This window comes from Coenobita brevimanus, chromosome 103, assembly GCF_032717465.1.
Source record: "Coenobita brevimanus isolate Jiangsu-jjx chromosome 103, ASM3271746v2, whole genome shotgun sequence".
Taxonomy (NCBI): domain Eukaryota; kingdom Metazoa; phylum Arthropoda; class Malacostraca; order Decapoda; family Coenobitidae; genus Coenobita; species Coenobita brevimanus.
Genome location: NC_137056.1, coordinates 20,432,635 through 20,456,009, shown reverse-complemented (window position 1 = coordinate 20,456,009; position 23,375 = coordinate 20,432,635). Strand labels below are relative to the sequence as shown.

At 43.8% G+C, this 23,375-nt stretch overlaps 1 protein-coding gene across 1 annotated transcript in view; it reads left to right on the top strand.

The window, feature by feature from the left end:
• Nucleotides 1-21,146, top strand: part of LOC145415640 (uncharacterized) — a 111,798-nt gene extending 90,652 nt beyond the window's left edge. Inside the window, exons 2-3 of the mRNA XM_080284861.1 lie at nucleotides 20,031-20,357; nucleotides 21,132-21,146. Coding sequence (XP_080140987.1) covers nucleotides 20,031-20,357; nucleotides 21,132-21,146 — 342 coding nt within the window. The remainder of the gene's footprint in view (nucleotides 1-20,030; nucleotides 20,358-21,131) is intronic.
• Nucleotides 21,147-23,375: the final 2,229 nt, after the last annotated feature.

Below are 23,375 nucleotides of genomic sequence, written 5' to 3'. Positions count from 1 at the left end.
GGTTAACTCAGCAACATACTCGTATTACGCTCTGACGGTTTCGAGACTGTATAAAAGAATTATTGACCACAAATGTGCAGTAGCGGTCAATAATTCCTTTACATTGTCTCGAAACAAGGGGTATAGAGCTAGGATTTGAAAAAAAAAAAAAAAAAATGAAGGTCAAGGGGTGGCCAAACCCAATTTGGGAATTTTCCCACGGAGCTCTCTTTAGAGGCACCAGCGGGGTGGCCAGGCGTATTTCATAGTGCCACTACGGCCACCCCTGCGGCTAAGCCACTTCTGAACTGATTTGGGCGGGTTGCAACTTCATTAAATCGGATATATAGTTGCATAAAAGCAAATGAGATCTTGCTCAACTAAATAGTCATATTTATGCTGGTCAGAAGGAATGACTGGAAGCTAACTTTCTAGTTGGGAACCTCAGAAGTGTGGAGTAATTAATACCACGGCTGTACAGTCTCAAGCCATAGCCTTTGCTTACCCTCCACATTTACAGTTGTCAGTTCGCGAGGGCATGACATCCTGTATATTTTCTCCACCTTAACGTGGCGTAAAATTGCATCTTTTCCTCTTGGATGTTGAACTGTAACAAGAAATTAAGGAGAATACGGCGCTAATCATGCAGATTTCAATGGAAAGGATGTTCAACCATTAGTATTGTCTTATTTTGCCACTGAGCTAAGGGACATTGGCTGCTAAACGACGAAAATCTTCGCCCAATTACAACGAATGAACTGTTGTGTGGAAAATCTTAAGGTACAAACAAAATGTCTTGGTTCGACATAAAACCCTGGCTAGACTTCCATTCGGCCAGGGATGGGGATGGAGGGTGAGCACAAAGTGACTTGCCAGTATACACCTCCAACTGTAACACTCATGCTTATGCATTTTTTTCTTCCAGTACCTGCGCAAGAGTGAGTACTTTTTTTACTCGACGTGCGAGCGCGCGAGTGGAGAGAGAGAGAGAGAGAGAGAGAGAGAGAGAGAGAGAGAGAGAGAGAGATTGTGTGATTGTGTATGTGTGTGTGTGTGTGTGTGTGTGTGTGTGTGTGTGTGTGTGTGTGTGTGTGTGTGTGTGTGTGTGTTAAGAATATCTCAACAAATTTTCTTCTGATTTTAACTATACTTGTAGGAAAGGTCGAGAGCAAGAGAAAGGTTTTATCTATGTTTTATTGAGAACAATGCATCAAAGGTCAAGGGCACAGTTTTGGATCAAAATTTGATTCAGCAATATCAGCTTAAGCAATTTTTATCCTGTTTAGACCAAACTTGTGGAATGATTCAGATTAAGGCAAGAACGAAGCGAGTCAGTTATAAGAATAATCCATCAACGATCAACGCCACAGGACTTGGTTAAAGTTCAATATGATTTGGACCGAACTTGGTGGAAGGGATGAGGGTCAAACAAAGGGCTGACATAGTTTTTTTTTTTTTTTTTTTTTTTTTAATAGAACAATAAGTCAAGGTCACATGACAAGGTGTGTTTTCATTCGATTTAGACCAAACTTTGTGGAAGGGTTCGGGGTAAGGTGAGGATAAAGAGCTTAGATTTTGAAAGAAATTGATTAAATATCAGGGTCACAGAGAGAGGTAAAAGGCCAAGATAGCATTGTGAGGTCAGCTTCATCAGTTTCGACTTGATTTGGAGTAAACTTTGTGGGAAGGTTCAGGATGACTGAAGGATGAAATGATTCCATTATGAAAGCAATCGGCGAACTTCAAGGTCACCTGGCAAAGTGAAAAGACAGTTTGTGGGAGCACCGGTATATTACACTCTCTGAGTGATCCTCCTTTTATTGTTTGGCTTTTTTGGTTTCAATTTTCTTGTGAATTTTAGTTACTAGGAACAGGCTGTTTTCGCTCTCTCTCTCTCTCTCTCTCTCTCTAGCTACCTGCCTACCTGCCTGCTTGTCTAACTACATATGTATTTAGCTATCTATATGTCTCCTGTTTATCAGTATTTTTTATTCTATATTTATTATCCGTTTTCTGGTAAAAATTCTCCAAACCTTTTGTCTATTTCACCCCATTTTATCGTCTCTCTCTCTCTCTCTCTCTCTCTCTCTCTCTCTCTCAGGTTACGTGACGCATGATGGCAGTCGAAGCAGAAAGAGAGAGAGAGAGAGAGAGAGAGAGAGAGAGAGAGAGAGAGAGAGAGAGAGGAGAAGAAGATGAGAGGGAGAACCAAATCCTTTGAAAGTAAATGGAGGGAGAATGACACAAAGAAAGGGGAGGGAGCGAGGGGCATAGACTGGAAGGTGAGGAGAGGGCGAGGGTTGAGAGAGGGGAGAGAAGGAGGAGGTGCAGGAATGAAGAGAGAAGGGAAGGGAAAAACTAATGGGGGATTGGCGGAAGAGAAAAAGGTGAAAAAGACGAATGGATGGGAAGAAAATTTGAAGGAAAAGAGATGAAAATAACAGAGAATCGAGAGAGAAAGAAGAAAGAGAAACTGGAAGAGCAGACGCGAAAAGAGGAAGGGAGGAAGACTAAACAGTGAAGTAGGAGAGAGAGAGAGAGAGAGAGAGAGAGAGAGAGAGAGAGAGAGAGAGAGCAGAAAGGAAAGGGAGGAAGGGAGGAATAACATCGACCCGGCATTATTATGACTCCCTCACACGTCACCCCTCCTCTCCCTAGTTCCCTCCCTTCCTTCCCTCCCTTACACGTAACCTCTCCCTTCCATTCCCCTCTCTCTTCCTCTCTTCTCCCCTCCCCTACCCTCTCCTCTCCACTCTCCTTCCGTTCCTCTTCCCTCCCCTCCTCTCCCTTCCCCTCCTCTCTCTTCCTTTCCTTACCCTCATCCTTGAACCCTCATTTTTCCATATATCCTTCCCTCATCTCTCAGTCACCTTCCACTCTTCACATTTTCTCCTTCCCCATTCTCCTCTCCCTTTCCTTCACTTCCCTTTCCCTCTGGTCTCCCTCACTCCTTCCATCCCTTTTCCCCTCCCTTTCCCTGCCATACCATACCATACCATTCTCCTCTTCATGCTTTGGTTGCTTTGACTCATAGAACAGTTGCGTTAGTTGCAACCTACTGTATAACAAACAATGTCGAGAGGATAAATAGTCTTCATGTCGTTTACTTTCTGTTTTTACTCCTTAAAACTTTCCTCTCCCTACCCCCTAAATTCTCTCCATCCTTCCCTTCACTTAACCCAACTCTCCTCCTCCCTCACCCTTCATTTCTCCCTACCCCCCTCATTCTCTTCTTCAACTTTCTCTTTTTATTTCTTCCACCCTCCTATTCCCCCTTAGCTTCATTTCATCCTCTTCTTCCTTTCTTTCCCTTCCTCATTTTACTGCCCGTCCCTCTCTCCCCTACTGTCCTCTTCAACCTCCCTCTCTCCTTCCTCCTGCATCCACATTCTTTCATTCCTTTCTTCCCTTCTCTCCATTCTCTCTCCATCCCCTTTCCTCGCCCACCTCTACTTTCCTTCTCCTCTTACACTTCCCTCCCAATACCTCATTCCCTTCCATCTCCCCCACTCACCCTTCCACTACCCTCCACTCCCTCCCTCACTCTTACCTCTCCTGTCCTTTCTCCTCATCCTTGGCTCTTTCCCCACCCCCTTCTTCCCTCATTATAAGAAATAGGGTGGTTAACAGGAATATAAGAGAATTGGTTAAGAAGATACAGTGGGTGAAACAGAAAACAGTGTTAGCATATAGTTGCATGGTGTAGGTAACGTTTTTGTTGCTAGTGTTTGGGTTGATGTTGCCTTATTTCTCTATGCCCTGCATAATAGGAGGGTGCATGTATTTTTCTTTCATACCCCCCCCCTTTCATTCTGCACCCTCTCCAGTTTTTCGCCCCTCCGCTCTTTTCGTCTCCCTACCTCCTCTTCTCCTTCTCTCATCCATTACCCCTTTCCTCCTCTTACTGCTTTCCAGACTCTTTCCTCCTTTCTCATCTCGTGTCCTCTCCTCTCCTCTTCTCTTACCCTTCCATCTACCTTTTGCCTCTCACTTCCCTTTCCAAAGCAGCCATATTTCTTACACCCTTCCCTCGACATTGTTCTTCCTCCTCACTTTTCCTTTCTTTGCATAAATTTTCTCACTTTTTTTTTTCAGTTTCCTTCTCCAATCACCATTTCTTTTCTCTTAATTGAATTTAATTTACTTATCTGCTCCTCCGTTCGTGCTTTCTTTCTCTCGTCTTGCTTCTCCAGTAATTTTTCCCTTTCTCCTTTTTTCTGTTTCTTTTCTCTTGATGTGGTTCTTCCACGCACTAAGCACTTGTCCTCTCTCTCTCTCTCTCTCTCTCTCTCTCTCTCTCTCTCTCTCTCTCTCTCTATCTATCTATCTATCTATCTATCTATCTATCTATCTCTCTCTCTCTCTCTCTGCCTTCGCTTCCTTGTTTTTCTATTTCTCTTCTTTTTCAGCTCTATCATTAAGTCTTTCTTATCTTCTTCTGCTCCCATTCCTTTACCTTTTTTTCCTTTTCTCCTCTCTCACTGCTCATCCCTACCCCATTTTGAACATTTTCTTGCCACTCTCCTTCCTCACCTTTGCCTCCTTTCTCTCTTTCTTCTACTCCCCCTTCTCATTCCATCTCGTCATCTCTACTCTTCTTTCATCTCTCTTCCCTGCCACCTTTTCTCCTCTCCCCTTCATCCAGTGTCCCGTACTCGTTCTTCTATTATCCTCCACGTTCGAAACTTTCCTCGCTCCCATTTCCATCCCTATCACTCCCATTTCCATCCTGTCCCAATCCCCTTAATTCTTGTCCCTCTCACCTCTGTCCCTTTCCTTTCCTTTTCATGTAATCCCTCTTACCACCTCCCTCCTGAACCGCAGAGCCCCAACCCCACCCTTTCTACCCTTTCCTTCCAGTTGCCATCGCTATCCCTTTCTTCTCATCACCCCTCTCTTCCTGCACCCCATCCCCTCCGTTATTTTGTGTTAACGGATACTGAAAGCTGTCTGGATCTGTTTCGTCATCTCCTTTTTATGCACAACACCATCAACACCTCGCAGCTCTCAGTTGTTTGTCCTCTGTTTGATTCATTTTCTAGCCACGTTCGTCGTTCATTCGCTCTGTTTCCCTGACTATCACATTGTCTAGCCAGTTCTGTCTGATTATTTCGTCTAAACAGTAAGTTTGCGTTTACTTGACTATTTCATAGCTTACGAATCCATGGTTATTAACAGCCATTTTCTCAATTGCTGATATTTGGTCAAGATGCTAATCACCGAAACCTTCATTCCTCTGTTACCACTTCTGCAGTCGTCGTCGCCAGTGTTGTTGGCCAGTGCAAGAATCGGTATCATCATCATCAATATGGGTACCATGGAAACCTTAGTGAGCTCCATTTCTAACCAGCGAAATTCACCATATTAGGAACTCGTCACACAGGGATATCAACAGTAGATGCAACGTCAGTCTCCTGTGCCAACAAGAATGTGGTTCGGTTGACTTTAAGTTACGTTGTGGTATCCTCGCTCATTGGCTTAATTATTCCTTTGTTAACTTCCAGTGAAAAGTTCACGTAAATAAATAAATAAATATACAATAAACAAGTAAATATACATCTATATGTGTGTGTTTGCTTGTAAGTATATCTATCTATCTATCCATCCATCTGTATACTCTTATGTAAAAATTATATAAACACACACACACACACACACACACACACACACCTATCTATATATCTATCTATTTATCTATATTTTTTTCCTTTTAACTCTACCTCGTTTTATCAATTATTGTCTTTTTCTTGTCCCTTGTCACCTATATATATTTTAGAGATGAGAAGGATCTCTACGTATCAATCTTACTAACTGACTCTAAAAGTCAGGGACGAGTTGTAGGTAAATAAGTAAATTAAGGACAAATTTGAAGTGAACTAGTTTTCTCAAACAGTTTTAATCCGATATTAAGTGAACATCGTGAAAGGTTTCAAGAACAGTTAAGAGGTTGGCATATTGTTTTTGAAAACAAGATCAAAGGTCAAGGTCACATGGCAAGGTCAGTTTAAACAGTTTTGATCCAATTTAGACCAGACTTGATGAAGCGTTGAGGGTAAGGCAAGAACGAAGGGAGTCATCTGAGAATAATCACTGAAAAGTTAAGGCAACAGGGCAAAGACAAAGCCCTACCCTGTGTGTCTGTGTGTGAACCAGATAAAGTATTTTTGATCTGCTCTGATGAAGAGTTTAGGGTCAGCCAAGGGACTGACCTATTATTTAGAGAACAATAAGTCAAAGGGCAAAGTCATATGGCATTTTCAACTTAAAGTTTTTACGGGATTTATACCAAATTTTGTGGAATGGTTTAGTGTAAGCCATGGATGAATTCTTTTTTTTTTTCTTCTTTTTTTAACAGCTCGTCAAAGGTAAAGGGCAAATTAGGGTAAGGCATGCTTAAGATTACTGGTGTTTAACTGATGCTTGTTGGCATTCATTGTGCTTTCCTGCGGTACCTGTCAGTTATTCTATCTCTCTTCCCTTGTTAACGTTTCTCTCTCTCTCTCTCTCTCTCTCTCTCTCTCTCTCTCTCTCTCTCTCTCTCTCTCTCTCTTTTAGTGCTTCCCTGTTTTGTCCGTCTGGATCTGTCTGTCTGTCTCTTCCGTAATTTCTTTTATTACTTTTTCCTCCCCTCTCTCTTTTCTTGTCTATCTGTCCTCCCCCCCCCCTCTCTCTCTCTCTTTCTCTCTGCTCCCCTCTCATTTATTCTTCTGTTTCCTTAGTTGTCCTGTTTTCTTCTCCTTCATGTCAGTTATATGTCTCATTCTCGATCAGCTCTCACATCTTTCTATTCTACCTTCTCAACTCTTCCACGATTATTTTAATTTCTTATCAGTTTTGGTGGCCATCTCGCCTCCCTAGTTTTTTTTTTTTTTTTAATAACAGAACGGAGGAAGGAAAAACAAATGGAAAAAAAAAATCCATACACCAGATTACTGGTGTCCTCTGTTCATAAAATATCTGTAACAGTTAGACTTAAACAGTTGTGGGTTGAAATTTGGAGGGAAACAACTCTGGGGAAGCGAGTTCCAGAGAGATGCAGTTCGGGGAATTAAAGAATTCTGATAGGCAGAAGTTCTGCAATATGGCTGAGTGACATTCCAGTCATGAGCGCTACCAGATGCCCGAGTAGCACGAGGGAAGGCATGGAGAGGTGGCACCATGGACGCAACTTCGTCTGAGCATGTGCCAAAAAAAAAAAATCTAAAATAATGCAAGGGAGGCAACATTCCTTCTTATTTGCAAAGGAGGTAGTTTATTTGTAATGGCAGGGTTGTTAATAATTCTAACAGCTTTGTTCTGAATTTTATCTAGTTGTTTTAATGCAACCTCTCCACATCCATTCCACAAGGGTGAGCAATATTCAAGCTGAGAGCGCACATGACTCTTATAAATTATAGCTAACTGCTCGTCAGTGAAGAAGTTACGGACTCTGTACAATAATCCAAGTTTCTTTGAGGCGGTTTTAGCAAGAGATCTAACATGAGAGGTCCAGCTGAGGGCATTGTTAAGTGAGGCGGGAAGAATTTCAATACTTTTGGAGATGGGAATATTAGTAGCACTGAAGGTAATGTACGAATCTGGCAATATCTGTCTATTAGTAAACTGTATATATTTAGTTTTACTAGCATTAAAAGAGACAAGGTTGTTTTGTCGCCATTCACTGATCGTAGATAGATCTTGATTTATGGAGATGGCTGTACTGAGTTGAGAGGTGTCTGAGTGTGAATGAACTATGTAGTGTTGAGTCATCTGCATATGAATGGATGGGATTGTGGGTGACAGATAAGAGATCATTAATACGAACCAGGAACATGGTTGGCGCCAGAGCTGACCCCTGGGGCACGCCGGCGTTAATTGAGTGGAAATTGGAATATACATCATCTGTATATATCTATCTTATTTACCTCTCTCCATCTTTTCTTCTCTGCTTTCTCCCATCTTTCCTCTTTCACCAACTCTTTACGCGTGTCTCATAGTTCTCTCGTCTTCCTTACTATCTTGTTTTATTCATCCTCTCATTTTTCTCTTGTACAGCGTTATTCCATTCACAGCTAATGTCTCCAGACCTGATAATTTCCCAAACTACAGCGTGTTCATTCTAACCCGACACATTTCCCTAACCCCTTTACTCTCAGTGGATGGCCAAGTGTCGCCAGACTGTAGGATTAATTCAATTGGAAACTAAGGAGGCTCAGTCACAGTTTACAACTAAGGCTCATCGAACCTCATGCACCCACAATATAGTCGTGGGAGTCGTACAGTTCCGTCACGTGAAAATAAATCGGCTATAACCTACAGGTCCGGCCAGACTTGCCTGAAATATGTGTTCGAGACAAGTTTCACACATATCATGAACAGTGTAACGCACATGTTGGAAACACTGATGCCTCGAACACGTCTGTTTCAATGTCTGAGTCATGCTCATAGCATAGGTGTGGATGAGGTTTAGTGTGGTGGACACGAACTTAGTCATTTGATCACAGGCAGGTAGTTAAACTATATCCATGAAAAGGGAATGGTACATAGACCAAACCTTAATGTTGCTTGACTTGCATCATACATACCCGGTTCTCTTGGATGTTAATGAAGAGGACTACACAATATATAAAACAGACTCTTAAAACAGATAAAATGCACGATAAAATGGAAGTTGAGAGAAAGATGTTCGCTCTATTATCTAAGGAGCTAGGCAAGGAAAATTTAGAACAAATCTCGTGATGGAAGAGACAGCATAATAAAATATCAATACATGATTTGTATTCAAGTGCCTAAGTCTTGTGTTAAGCACCAAAAAGCCACAAATTAAATATTTATTTCCCTCGTCCGCACAGCATCACAGGGGCAGCTACAGCAAGGGCCACATCTTCACTGGCCCACATTGTTATGGACGGTGTCCCAGACATGTGTGGACTGCGTATTCCCCTCACATAATATTTTAGAATTTTGATGGCTTTACCTCTAAGTGCGGCCACATTTACCCCAGACATGTGATTGACAAGAGGAAGCGGGGTACAGGACTGCGTCCGAGGTTCAGACCGTGTTCACACTGCACCACTAATCCTGTGCTTCATTCTATCTTGCCGATCACATATTTTGAGCAAATGTGGCCGCGCCATTTGTGTGCGGCAACACTTGCACGAAACGTGATCGACAAGATGAAACGAAGCACCAGGTTGAAGCCACTGCAATATCCAAGTCTGAACGTAGGACGGACCCCTGAACCTCGTTTCCTTCTGTCGATTAAAAATTAGCAAGTGTGGCCGCACCCTAACATTGCTCGGGATATTGATGCAGTCATGTATGTGGCATGTTGCTAGCTTGTATGTTTCTAGCAGTGTTTGGGGCAAAGTTTCCAACAAGTGTGACTGGACCTTAAGCGCCACAGAAATCCAAAGTGCAGTCAACCCCAACTGAGATGGGGTCGAGGTGGCCTTCATTATGCCGGTGCGTGCGCCGTCTCACACATTTCTGTCACAACCTATCACCTCTTTAATTATATTTGCCAGTTCTCACGTATTGCTAGCTTCCTTCGCTGTCTTGTTTTCTCTATATTTCCTGCATTCCCAGTACACTCTTTGTCAGCATCTCGTTTCCCTTAGTCTCTATCAGTTTTTACCTCTTTTCAACTGATAAGAGATAATGAGGCAAATTTAATCGCAGGATGAAGTGGAGAATAGTCTGATGACTTGAATTAAGCTGGAACAATTTACTGATCATCCACAATTATATGTCAATTTTATGCTCAGAGATGAAAAGAAAAAAAAATCCGCCGTTCTTTTTCTTCCTTCTCAATTCTGCTCCCTCAAGTTCATCTCTGTTCTTCCTCATCATCTTACCCTGTGGCTTCTTAGATTAGTTTTTCATTTCAAAGCCCTGCTGTTCTACCTCATCCACAACCAGCTTCCCCATCCCCTGCCTGGTGATAGTGAAGGTGTGGTAGTGCTCCTCATTATGCCGCTACGTGTCCTATCTCCCGTCTCTCTACCCTCCTGTCATCTCTTTACCTATATTTACCGCTTCTTTCTCCCTTCGCTCCTCCGTTGCTGTCTCATATTAACTTTCTCTTCGCTTTGTAGCCGTTTATCAGCTTTTTACCCTTATTTTTCAGTTTTCTCGCCTTTCTTTCCTCCCGTACCATCCTTCTGCCGGTTTTATCATCTTTCCTCCATTCTTCTGTGTTATATCTCGTCCATTCTCATTCTTCTTACTCCATCTCTCCTTCCACATCGGACTTCTATCAAAACTTGCCCTTCGTATACTTACACCCCTCCCCTTTTCCCCTTCAATCTTGTCCTCACTCCAGTCTTTCCTCCTTCCACTAACGTACCACAGAAAACCCCAACCCCAACCCCCAGTAGTAGTGAAGGTGGAGCTAACTGGTTTTCTCCCTTCTTGCAATCTTCTTTTATTGCCTCTTCACTACATACTGTTCCTTTTGTTTTCGTGTGTTCTTTCATCAGCTCTTCTCTTCTATCATTTCGCCTCTATTTATCCTCTCTGTCTCTTCCCTCTTATCTTTCTATCCTCGTTTATCATCTCTTCACTACTTACAGTTTCATTCGAATTTGTATTCTCCTCTCTCTCTCTCTCTCTCTCTCTCTCTCTCTCTCTCTCTCTCTCTCTCTCTCTCTCTCTCTCTCTTTCATCAAGTCATTAATTCTATTTATCAGTTCTCCCACCTTTCTTTGCTCCCTATTTCGTTCACAGCCAGTTTCCCTAAGTCACCCTCCCATCCACTGCATCCGTGGTGTGGATAGCGTAGTGGCCCATCATTATGCCGGTACGTGTGTTATCGACCTCGCTGCTGCTCGGTCAAGGGCGCCACACTCTTTACTTCACTCCAATCCTCACACTATATAACGCACACATTCACGCACACCTCTCCCTCGTTCAACTCTCGATAAAAGAACAGCAAGATTTATATCGCCACTTCAAAACAGCAGGGACCCGAGGCAAGGTTACCCAAGTGCCTAGTGCGAATTATACTGTAAAAGCCCGAGGCTGGACAGTCGAAGTGATCCTGTGACGAATTTGATTATAGACTCTAAACAAAGCAGCAAGTCTTCCATTTTCCCCTCCGAAGTGTAATCCTACCTTGATTCTGACTGGAGATTATCATAAACGAGCCAGTCCACTTGCTACGTATAGATCTAAGGATAGGCTACTGTGGCGATGTGGCAGTTTTGACGCTAGATTATACTGAACAGCAGCCAGTCATATTTTGTCACCAGGTGATATAAGAACAGTCAGCACCATTATCCCTTATGTTGTGGAGGGGCCCGCGTCTAGACTATCGTAGTACACAGTATACGCCCACAATTTTAATCCACGGTAGAAGACCAACCTACTGGGACACGATGGCTCGGGAAGTTATCACGTTCGTCTCCCGATCTGCTTTACCCTTAGTCTAGATTCGAATCGTCATGGTGGATACTGGACGTGAGTACTGGTATGGACGGATCCTGTTGATTCATATGGAGGACATATACGGACTGTGACACAAACACAATCATGAACTACTCTTACTAGAGACATGTCTTTCTTCTTCCCTGTCATGGTTAATTCTGGCTGTCAATCTCTTCCTGGTTGTGTACAGCACGTCATGCAGATTGATACAGATATAGAAGAGTCTACCTCCATTAATGGCATTACTGACTCCGACTTGAACGTTCTAGCCACTAGAACACCGAAACACCTGTGTGTGTGTGTGTGTGTGTGTGTGTGTGTGTGTGTGTGTAATAATCATTTGGAGAAGGATCTGTGTTTGTTCAGGTTAAGAAATTATGTGGTTGTGTGTACGTATGTTTGCTAGGCAGCCAGTGTGCTAGAATGTTTGGTTTCGTGCACGACCGAATTTGCTGGGAATATTTTGGGTTGCAGTAATGGATGCTTGGGTGAGAGTGCGTGTTCGGATAGGAAAAGGGTCTTGATCTACAGTTCATTCATTACAACTTCTTCACAGTGATGACGCCTGATTTATTATTACACCCTTAACACTCCCATGCTCCTATGACTCATTTAGCCGAATAAAATAGTTTGACGTTAGCTGAAATAAAGAACAACAGTTGTTCCACCATGAGATGGTTAATGGTGAGTGTCAGAATTGTCAGGCCTCCGTACTCACCTGAATATAAGCGCATAGTTTTAGTGCAAAGAAAACGCTAGAGTTGATGTGGCGCAGAGAGGGTTAAAAGTGCGTGCTAGGAAGGAAGAATGTCCGTATGCAAGTTTTTCATTACAACTCCTTCGCTGCCATGAAGATTTTTCATTTTATTCTTGAAAGAGTGCATTTGGCTTGCTAGTATGCTAGGGTGTGTGACCTTGTGCATGGCCGTGTTTGTAAGGAATATTTCGGTCCAAGTAATGGATGTTAGAGTGAGAGTGAAAGTGTGTGTTTGGACGGGAAAATACCCTTGTCATTCAGTTCTTTGAGTTTATGACTATTTGCCCCTATTAATCATTTTATATATTAGTAGAAAATATGATAATGATGATTTAGTCCGTCATTGTAGCTGGTACACAGTACCGTCTGGCCATATAATCTCTTTTCCCTGTAATCAAGAGTCATGTATATAACTAATTAACTCAGGAACTGTTTTCCTCAGTATATATCTCCCAGTGCTTATGGCGTCCAGTCTTTTATATGAATGTGCCCAGGCATCTCGGAATAAAGAAATCTTGATTCTGATGTTTTATAAAGGAAATGGACAAATTTTCCCGACTCAGACTTTTTTTGCGCTTGAATCCGAAGCCGTATATATATTTTTTGTTTATTCTTGCTCAAGATGATTTTATCCAGCGTAGGGGAGACTTTTCTGTCTGGGAGGAAGATATACATAGCATGAATTAACATCTCAGTAGCACCGATGGAAAAGTTTGATAGGAATGAGAGTGTTTTTGATTGGAGATATGAATGGAAAAGTAGAGAATGTGAAGGTGGATGGAGTAGTTTGTGAGTGGGGTGTGCCTGCAGAGATGGATGAGAATGGCAGTGCTTGAGTGGACATTTGTGCCGGGAGAGGGTTGGTGATAGCTAATACCCTCTTCAGGCACAGAATGATTTACAGGTATACGTGGCGAGTGATAAGAAGAGTGGGTGGTGAACTGAATGAACGGAAGGCAATGATTGATTATGTGTGTGTGGATGAAAGGATGAGAAGGTGTGTCATGTTATTGTTGTTGTGTAGATTTTTCCACCTGAAAGAATCAGAGTGGAAGCGGGCCTATAGTGTGAGGCCCGCCAGTGAAAAGCAGTTGATGAAGAGGTAGCAGTTGTTAGGCGGCAGGAGCAAGTTAAGAAGGATAGGTGACGCGGCTGGAGAGCAAGTTGAGGAAGTTGGACTTGGAGAGCTGCTGGCGAAATTGCCTGGCGAATTCTTCGGGGTCGATGGAGATAAGCGGACGTTTGACGTCGGCAGGAGAAGGGCTTCTAGGCGTGTGGTCGCAGGCGTCACGAGACACGGCACGGTGTTTCGTGTCAGACGGTTTCGTAGTTGTCTTCCCCTTGTTCCTCCTCGGTGGTGGTGCGGTGGGAGAATGGGAAGGGCACACCTCCTGAGTGGGCTGAGGATCGGCCGGTGACATACCGTCAGCAGATGATGATGGAGTGGAAGGACAGTCTTCCACGTCCTGGAAGATGGGCGGGATGGTAGACGCAGTGTCCTCCTCAGTGGCTGGCGATTTGTGGTGCGGGTCTGTGTCAGGGTGGGCGTGATCGGTGTCCATGGGCTGGGGAGGGCTGGCGGTGGAGGTGGTATAGTCGCGGCACACGACTCTGAGGTTATCATTATCGTACCCTGGCAACCTATCATTCAAAATGTGCGTCCGATTTCATATCATATTATACACGAATCATATTATTATGCATGAATATATTCTACACGAATATTATTATACACGAACATATTATACACGAATCACATGCGTCTCATATTATACAAGAAATCAGACGCATTTTTGAATGGTAAGTTGCCACAGCACGATAACAGCAACCTCAGAGTCGCACGCCGCGACTATAGTTGCCTTGTTTGTTGAAGCGTCGAGCTGCAGCCTTTTCCGCGGTGTTCTGTGGGGTTGAGGAGGCTGCAGCATGACTGAACGACGCACTGGACGAGGGGCTGCCTGTGTATCACGAGCGAAGCTCTGGGGGATGACAAGGCGCAACAGCCCGTTCTTCTCAAATATCTGGGGGAGAAGAACAAGCATCGCAGCCTTGTCATCACCATAGAACGCCTTCGCTGTCGCGATGCACATGGCGACAATCGTATCCACATCACCAGGACATCGGGGATCCACAGGCCGGCGTCCCTGGTCCGTGGGGCGCCGCCGTGCATAGGAAGAGCCTTGCAAAGCTGCACCTCCTGGTTCATTGACGTCCCTAGCCTCGGGACCCTTCGGTGTCTGGTGGATGTGGAATTCAACAGTCTTGCTCTCGCACAACGAGCGCTGGTGGCGCCGTGAAGTGGGAGCAGCGATCCCGAAACGGTGCACGAATACATTGACACCAGTATCCTGGCGCCGGATGAACCCGTATCCCGCCCTCACGCTGTACCACTTTTGGATGCAAGAGCATATAGAGGTTGGGGGAGTGGACTTTCGGACCACCACTTCACAACTTGAATTAAAGTCCAAATAAAATGGAGAAATAGACTAAGCGAAGGACAGGAGGAGGTAGTATATACAAGGAGAGTGGAAAAGTTACAAGAGGATGGAAAAATGGCAGAATATAAGAGGGAAGTGGAGGAGCGATTGGGTAAATATAGATTGGAGCATATGGGGGACGTGGAAGGTGTGTGCAAGATATTCACAGAAGAAATCTGTGCAGCATGTGAGATGATGTGTGGGGTGAAGAGAAGACAGAAGGGGGTGCGGGGAACAGCATGGTGGACTGAAGAAGTGAGAGAGGCTGTGGCACAAAAGAAGATAGTTTACAATGAATGGATGAGAAACAGGGACGTGGAAGAAGTTGAGAGACGGAAGAGAGTTATATGTATAAGAGAGAGGTGAAAAGATTAGTAAGAGAGAGTAAGAAGAGAGTGGATGAGGAATTTGGAAGGAACTTGAGTGTAAAGTGGAGGGAATGTAAGAAAATGTTCTGGAAAGAGGTAAAGAAAGTAAGACAGAGTGGCAGTGAATTTAGTAAGGGAGTGAAAGATAAAGATGGTAGATTACTAGTGGAGAAGGGAGAAAATGTGAGCAGATGGAGAGAACACTTAAAGGAATTGTTGAACATAGAGAATGAAAGTAATGCAAGTATAAGTGGCTGGGGAATAGCTGGGAGAAGGAGGGATGTGAGAAGGGAGGAAGAAATCAGTAGATGGAAGTTGTGGAAGCAATGAAGAAAGTTAAATTGGGGAAAGCCCCAGGAATTGATGGAGTGTGTGGTGAAATGCTGAAGCATGGGGGAGAGATAGTAGTAGAATGGATGTGGAAGATGTGCAGATTGGCATGGGAGGAAGGTAGAGTCCCAGGGGACTGGAAGTCAGGTATAATTATTCCCCTGTACAAAGGAAAAGGGGAAAAAGAAGTGTGTGGTAATCACAGAGGCATTTGCCTTCTTAGTGTAATAGGAAACGTATACGGTAGGATACTTATTGACAGAGTTAGGGAAATAACAGAGGAATTAGTTGGAGAACAGGGAGGTTTTAGGAAGGGAAGAGGTTGTATAGATTAGATATTCATTCTTAGATCTTTAGCAGAAAAGTTTCTAGAGAAGGGAAGAAGATGTATGCGGCCTTCATGGATTTGGAGAAAGCGCCTCGGACCCGGACGGACCATACGTTGACGACTAAGGAACGGACAAAGGACATTCTGAGGGTAGGAACGTGGAATGTGAGAGGAGTGAATGATGAAGTGAAAGAGAGAGAGATTGTCCAGGTGCTTGAGGATGCAAAAGTGGATATATGTGGATTGACTGAAACAAAATGGAAAGGTGAAAGGATGAGAGAATGGGAATACGGTGTAGGTATATGTGCGGGAGTCAGTGAGAATGAGAGGGCAAGAGAGGGAGTATGTCTGATGATAAGCAAGAAGTGGAAGGAGAATATAAGAGAGTATGGAACAGTGGGTGCAAGGATTGTATGGGTGAGGATGAAAGTAGGTATACAAGCATGGGCGATTGTATGTGTGTATGCTCCAACAGAGGATCGAGTGGCAAGAGTGAAAGATGAGTTTTGGGCGAGAGTAGAAGCATGTATGGATAAGTTTGAGAGGAGCGAAAGAGTGCTGTTGATTGGAGACATGAATGGCAAAGTTGGGAATGTACGAGTGGATGGAGTGGTTGGTCAGTGGGGTGTGCCAGCTGAAGTAGATGGGAATGGTAGTGCTTTGGTGGACATCTGTGCTGGTAAGGGGTTGGCAATAGCCAACACCTACTTTCGTCATAAGATGATCCACCGGTATACATGGAGAGTAATGAGGAGGATGGATGGTGAACTTGTTGAACGAAAGGCAATGATAGACTACGTGTGTGTGGATGAGCGAATGAAAAGACAAGTGTTGGATGCAAGGGTGTGGAGAGGGTGGGGGAATGGAGTCTCGGACCATCACTTAGTGATGGCCAAGGTAGAGCTGCAAAGAAAGTGGTTGAGGAGACGAAGGGGAAGACAGGAGGAAGCAGCTCCTGTGAGAAGAGTGGAGAAATTGCAAGATAGTGAGAAAAGGACAGAGTATAAGAGCATAGTGGAAGAAAGATTGGGAAGGCATGAGCTAGAGCAGATGGAAGGGGTGGAAGACGTATGTAAGATATTCACGGAAGAGATAAGCACAGCGTGTGAGGCGGTTTGTGGAGTGAGGAGGAGATGCAAGGGTGTGCAAGGGACAGCATGGTGGAATGATGAGGTGAAACGAGCTGTGGAACAAAAGAAGAAGGCATATGGTGAATGGTTGGCGAGTAGAGGTAGGGGAGAAGATGAGAGAGAGAAGAGAGAGGTATATGTGAACAGGAGAAGGGAGGTTAAGAGACTGGTGAAGGAGAGTAAGAAGAAAGTGGATGAAGAGTTTGGGAGGAATCTGAGTGTGAAAAGGAGGGAGAGTAAGAAATTGTTTTGGAAGGAGGTAAAGAAAGTAAGGCAGTGTGAAAGGGGAAATAGTAGGGGAGTGAAAGATAGGAATAATAGATTGTTGGTGGAGAAGAGAGAGAAATTGAGGAGATGGAAGGAGCACTTTGAGGATTTGTTGAATGTAGAGAGTGAGAGCAGTGTGAGTATAAGTGGTTGGGGAATGGCTGGGAGAAGAAGAGATGAGAGGAGGGAGGAAGAGATCAGTAGGTCGGAAGTAGTGGAAGCGATGAAGAAGATTAAGCTGGGAAAGGCCCCAGGAATTGATGGAGTGTGTGGTGAAATGCTTAGGTATGGGGGTGAGATTGTTGTGGAATGGATATGGAAGTTGTGTAGATTGGCTTGGGAAGAGGGAAGGGTTCCAGAGGACTGGAAATCAGGTATAATTGTTCCTCTGTACAAAGGAAATGGGAGAGAGAAGTATGTGGTAACCATAGGGGTATTTGCCTTCTTAGTGTGACTGGTAAAATATATGGTAGAATACTCATTGATAGGGTTAGGCATATGACAGAGGAGCTAGTTGGAGAAGAACAAGGGGGATTTAGGAAGGGAAAAGGGTGTGTAGATCAGATATTTGTTCTAAGATGTTTAGTGGAGAAGTATCTAGAGAAGGGAAGGAAAGTGTATGCTGCCTTCATGGACTTGGAGAAAGCTTATGACAGAATAGATAGGCAAGGTATGTGGAAGGTATTAAGAATATATGGAGTGGAGGGGAAATTGTTGAGTGCTGTGAAGAGTATGTACGAGGGAGCTAGGGCTCCGGTGCGAGTGGATGGTGAGCTGAGTGAGTTCTTTGATCTCAATGTGGGACTGAAACAGGGGTGTGTGATGTCTCCATGGCTGTTTAATATATATATATGGATGGGGTTGTAAAGGAGGTGCAAGGCAGGGCAGTGGATGTGGGGGTGGCCCTAATGAATGAGGGTGAGATTTGGAAGCTTCCGATGTTGCTGTTTGCTGATGATACAGTATTGTTGAGTGAAGATGAATGGGAGTTGCAAGGTTTGGTGAATGAATTTGGGACAGTGTGTAGGAGGAGGAAGCTGAAAGTTAATGTCAACAAAAGTAAAGTTATGGTGTTTGAGAGGAATGAAGTCACAGAGTGTGCAGTGAGGTTGGATGGTGGGGATATGGAGAATGTGAGTGCATTCAAGTACTTGGGTAGTGTGATGAGTAAGGATGGAACTTTGGGGGATGAAGTACGTGAAAGGGTACAGCAGGGAAGAAAGGTTGTTGGTACGCTGAAAGCAGTGATGAGAAATAGGGAGGTGAGTATGGAAGTTAAGAAGTCACTGCATGATGGTATTGTTATCCCTACCCTGACGTATGGAAGCGAGGCGTGGACCTTGCAAGAGGGGAACAAGTCAAGAGTGAGAGCAGTGGAAATGAGTTACTTGAGAGGAGCATGTGGAGTGACGTGGAGGGACAGGTTGACGAATGAAGAAGTGAAGGAACGTTGTGGGGTAGATGTGGATGTGGTTGAAAAGATTAGGAGAAATACATTGAGGTGGTTTGGACATGTGGAGAGAATGGAGAATGAAAGACTGACTAAGAGGGTGTATGTAGGTGAGGTGGAGGGAGGGAGAGGGAGGGGTAGACCGAGGATGAGGTGGAGGGATGGAGTTGAGAGGTATATGAGGGAGGGGGGGGTGAGTTGGGGGGAGGGGAGTCAAATGGTGGGTGACAGAGTGACTTGGAGGCGTTTTGTCTGCGGCCACCCTTTGCGGGATTAGGGCGTCGGGCTATAGATAGATAGATAGATATGACAGGGTGGATAGACAAGGATTGTGGAAAGTATTAAGAATATATGGAGTAGATGGGAAGTTGTTGAAGGCCGTGAAGAGTATGTATGAGGGTTGCTAAGGCTGCAGTGCGTGTGGATAGTGAACTGAGTGAATATTCCTGTTTGTAGGTTGGATTGAAACAGGGATGTGTCATGTCTCCATGGTTGTTCAATCTGTATATGGATGGGGTTATAATTGAGATACAAGGTATGGCAGTGGATGTTGGAGCGGCACTAGTGAGAGAGGGCGGTGTTTGGAAACTCCCTGCAGATGATACTGTGTTGTTAAGTGAAGACGAAGAGGAGCTGCAAGGCTTGGTGGATGAGTTTGGGAGAATGTGAAAGAAGCGAAATCTAAAGGTGAATGTTGGAAAAGTAAAGTTATGGTCTTCGAGAGTAATGAAGTCAGTGAATGTACAATGAGGCTGCATGAGGAGGAAATGGAAAATATGAGTGCGTTTAAGTACCTGGGTAGTGTGATGAGTAAGGATGGAAGTTCAGAGGGTGAAGTGCTTGAAAGGGTACAACAGGGAAGAAAGGTTGCTGGTTCCTTGAAAGCAGTGATAAGAAATAGGGAAGTGAGCATGGAAGGATAAAAGCTACTACATGACAGTATTGTGATTCCAACTCTAACGTATGGAAGTGAAGCTTGGACCTTGTTGGAAGGACATAAGTCAAGAGTGAGAGCAGTGGAAATGAGTTATTTGAGAGGAGCATGTGGAGTAACATGGAGAGACAGACTGACAAATGAGGAAGTGAAGGAGCGTTGTGGTGTGAATGTGAATGTGATAGGAAGCGGAAGGAGAAACACGCTGAGGTGGTTTGGACATGTGGAGAGAATGGAGAGTGAGAGACTGACGAGGAGAGTGTATGTAAGTGAGGTGGAAGTGAGGAGAGGGAGGGGGAGGCCAAGGATGAGATGGAGGGATGGAGTGGAGAGGTATATGAGAGAGGGGGAGGGGGTGAGCTGGGAGCAGGGCAATGAAATGGCAGGGGACAGGGCGACATGGAGGCGATTTGTTTGTGGCTACCCCTTACGAGATTAAGGCTTCTGGCAATAGGTAGATAGATAGTAGCAACGATCTTTCCTAAGTGGGATGAAATCGTATGAAGGTAGGAAGGAGAAAATACTAAATACCCTTTCGAGTTGATGTTAAAAATAATTTTTCAGGCACAATAAATCAAAATAATACCGGTACACTTTTTCTCAGACCCTGATGGTGTTGGCGGTGGTGGCAACGGAGTGTTACCTGGTTTTGGCGCGACCCCCCACAACGACAAAGCCGGTGAAGGATGACCTGTTGGTGGGGGAGGTGGTCTTACAGCAGGAGCCAAATGAAGAGGTTGTGCTGAAGGAGGAGCCGCACGAGGAGGAGGTGGTGTTGAAGGATGACGACGATGACGATGAGGAGGACGATGAGGAGACGAGGAGCACTCAGGGAAGGTCACTGGTGTCTGCCTTCATAGGGTGGGAGACCAAGAGGAGGAAGAGGCAAGAGGCTCCACCACCCACACCACCATATGATGCAAAGGCAAAGGCATGCATATTTATGCTGTTATTAATCAGAATATTTTACTCATTGACTGTAGGCTGCCTGCGGAGACAAAAAATGGTCAAAGTTAATTCCTTCAACTTGATACCTTATTTTTTAATTGTTGCTAATCCATAAGATTTTATTTAGTTTGGGAAGATTCTCTAGTAGTGAAAGGGTTAATGAAGGCCATATCTAATTTTTCCAGTACGAAATGTCTCCTCGAAGTTCAATGAAATTGTCAAGAGAAGGGAAAAAGAAAAATGAAAACGACGTTACCTGACTGGAGCTGTCAGCCAGAATGAAGTCAGCTGAGTCACAGAGTTAATAATATTCAGCTTCTGTGCGTTCTCCACGCTTTTGGAAAAATGATACTCTGGAATAACTTTTACTTTTGCGGACCTTTGGTATTAATATTTCACTAAAAACAACAGAGTTAAAGTTTTGGTCTACGCATTGCCTCACTTGCGATTTAACGCTACAGTACTATGACCTACTTTATTTCATCATATTATTGACATTTCCAGACGATTTTATTCAGCTTAGGAGAGAATTTTCGAACTGGCAGGGTTAACTATGGCCTTGGTGACCCGCTTCGCTATGCGAGTGCTCCCTTAAGCTTAATAAAATCGCCTGAAGGCAACAACAGGTGTATTTGGAAAGTCGTCCCCTGGTTGAAGGGGTAATGTCATCCATTATACTGTACCATATACTAGTACTTTCCTTAACTTATTAAATGCTATATTATGACTTGTTCACATTTAATCTTCACTAACACAGGTGTTAAACAACTGAAAACCAAATAAAGTGAATCTTAAAGTGAAAATGTCACCAAAGATACAAATTTACAGTAAAAGTAATTTGGTCAGGATCATTTGTGGATAATCTCAAGACTCTCGTACATCTCCATTAATCTCTCTTAAACTTCTTCACCCTCTCATAGTAGAAACAAACTTGCCTCTTCCAGCTAACGTTAGACGATTTAGTCCATTGAAAAAGTCATAGGAGCCTGACTGAGTATTATTTACACCCTTAACCGTCTCATGGTTGGAATAACCTATTTATCTCAAAATAAGTTGTAGGAGCATGAGAGTTAGTTGCCATGTACACCTGTTTATTGTAAAAAAAAAAAAAATGGTCCTCAACCATCCCTTTTACTGTCTTGAAAGAATGTTTACACATATTTCTTTTTCACTCTTCTTTGTGCCGTATTTTTGTGGACTTTTGTGGCTCCTTGGCACCTCTACCTTAACGATGACAGTATTAACGCTCTCACACTCTTATAACTCATTTCCAAAATGGAAGCGTCCACACTGCAGTTATCCCGAACAAGAGAGGGTAAATGATATATTTTGCCTGTCCTTCTGCGTCTTATTTTTCTGTCGCATATTGTTCTGCTTATTCAGTATGAGGATACTTTGTATCGATAGCAAAGGAGAAGACATTATAGTACTATATACATGTATAAGGCAGTAAGGAATAAATGCTGTACAGGTTGCCTCCGAAACCCACGGGAATACGGCAATGAAGTAAAGCTGAAAGGGGAAGCGGAGCCAGATCAATGCTAACCCATTTGCAGGAGACAGTTGGGGGAGTTCATTGCCTTCATCTATTCTTCCTTCCAGAAACATCCTTCTTTTCCAATCATTACATTCTCCTCTATTTTGTTTTCTTTTCTTTATATTGTTCAATCATACAAATTTTCATTCTTCCTCTTCCCTCTTCCCCTCAGAGCAATCCGCCCATTCTTCACCCTTGATCTTCTGTTCATTCATCTTTGTCTTCATTCTCCCTCTTCTCACTCATCTTCTGTCCCTTTCCTTCATCCTTCTCACTAGTCTTCTCTGCCATCCACTCCTTCTTCTCTCTCTCTCTCTCTCTCTCTCTCTCTCTCTCTCTCTCTCTCTCTCTCTCTCTCTCTCTCTCTCTCTCTCTCTCTCTCTAACATATCCAATCACCCCTCAGGAGCCACTGGAAGCTGGATCGAAGAGCGTGACCGAGACAGAGGAGGATGGAGATTCGAAACCTCGTGAGACATCGACCACCAAGATGCAAAAGCCCCTGGTTGAGGTGGATACAGAAAAGAAGGAGAATGAGGATGAGGGGATGGGAGGAGAAAAAGAAAGAAAGAAGGATGGAAAGATGGAGGGAAAAGTTGAAAACGCTGAATGGAAAGCGACGATGACAGGAGAAGCAGCGAGAGATAAGGATGCAAATGCGGAAGGAAAAGAGAACGGAGAAATGGGAGACGAGGATGGAAAGATGGAAGGAAAGATAGACATGAAGATGAAAGGTGAGATGGTAGGAGGAGAGAGAAATGAGGAAATAAAAATGGAAGAAAAAAAGGAAAATAGGGAAGAGGGTGATGCGAGGGACGATGTGGAAGTAGTGGCAGAGGAAGAAATGGACTCAAAGATGGAAGGAAAAGAAAACAGTAAAGAAGAGACGAATGTACAGATCAAAGAAAAGCCTGAGGAATTTATGGATAGAAAACCAGATAATGAAGACAAGGTGGATGGCAAAATGGAAGAAAATGCAGAGACAGAAGTGGAGGATAGGAAAACGAAGAAGGAAGGGAAAGAGGAGGAGACAAAAGCAGATGAACCACAGGCAGAGAGAATGGAGGAAAGAGAAGAGCAAGGTGAATATGATGAGAAAAAGAGTATAAATGCTGATCCAGTGAAACCCAAGCAAGACTCCAAAATGATACCAGCAAAATCCAAAGACGAGACTGGAACGTCTGAAAAAGAGGCGACAAATCCTGAAGTAAATGAACAGGAAGTGACAAATCCTGAAGTAAGTGAACAGGAAACAAAATCCAAAGCGGAACCTGGAACACCCAAAATGGAATCTATGAACCCTCAGCTAACCGAACCCAGAGAGTCAACAAACTCTGAATCAACCAAAACCAAAGAGTCAACAAATCTCGGAATAAACGAACAAGAAACGAAGCCCAGATCGTACCCGGAGGCAGAAGCGAATGAACCCATGGACGAGCTGCGAGCTGAACCCATTGGACAGCTT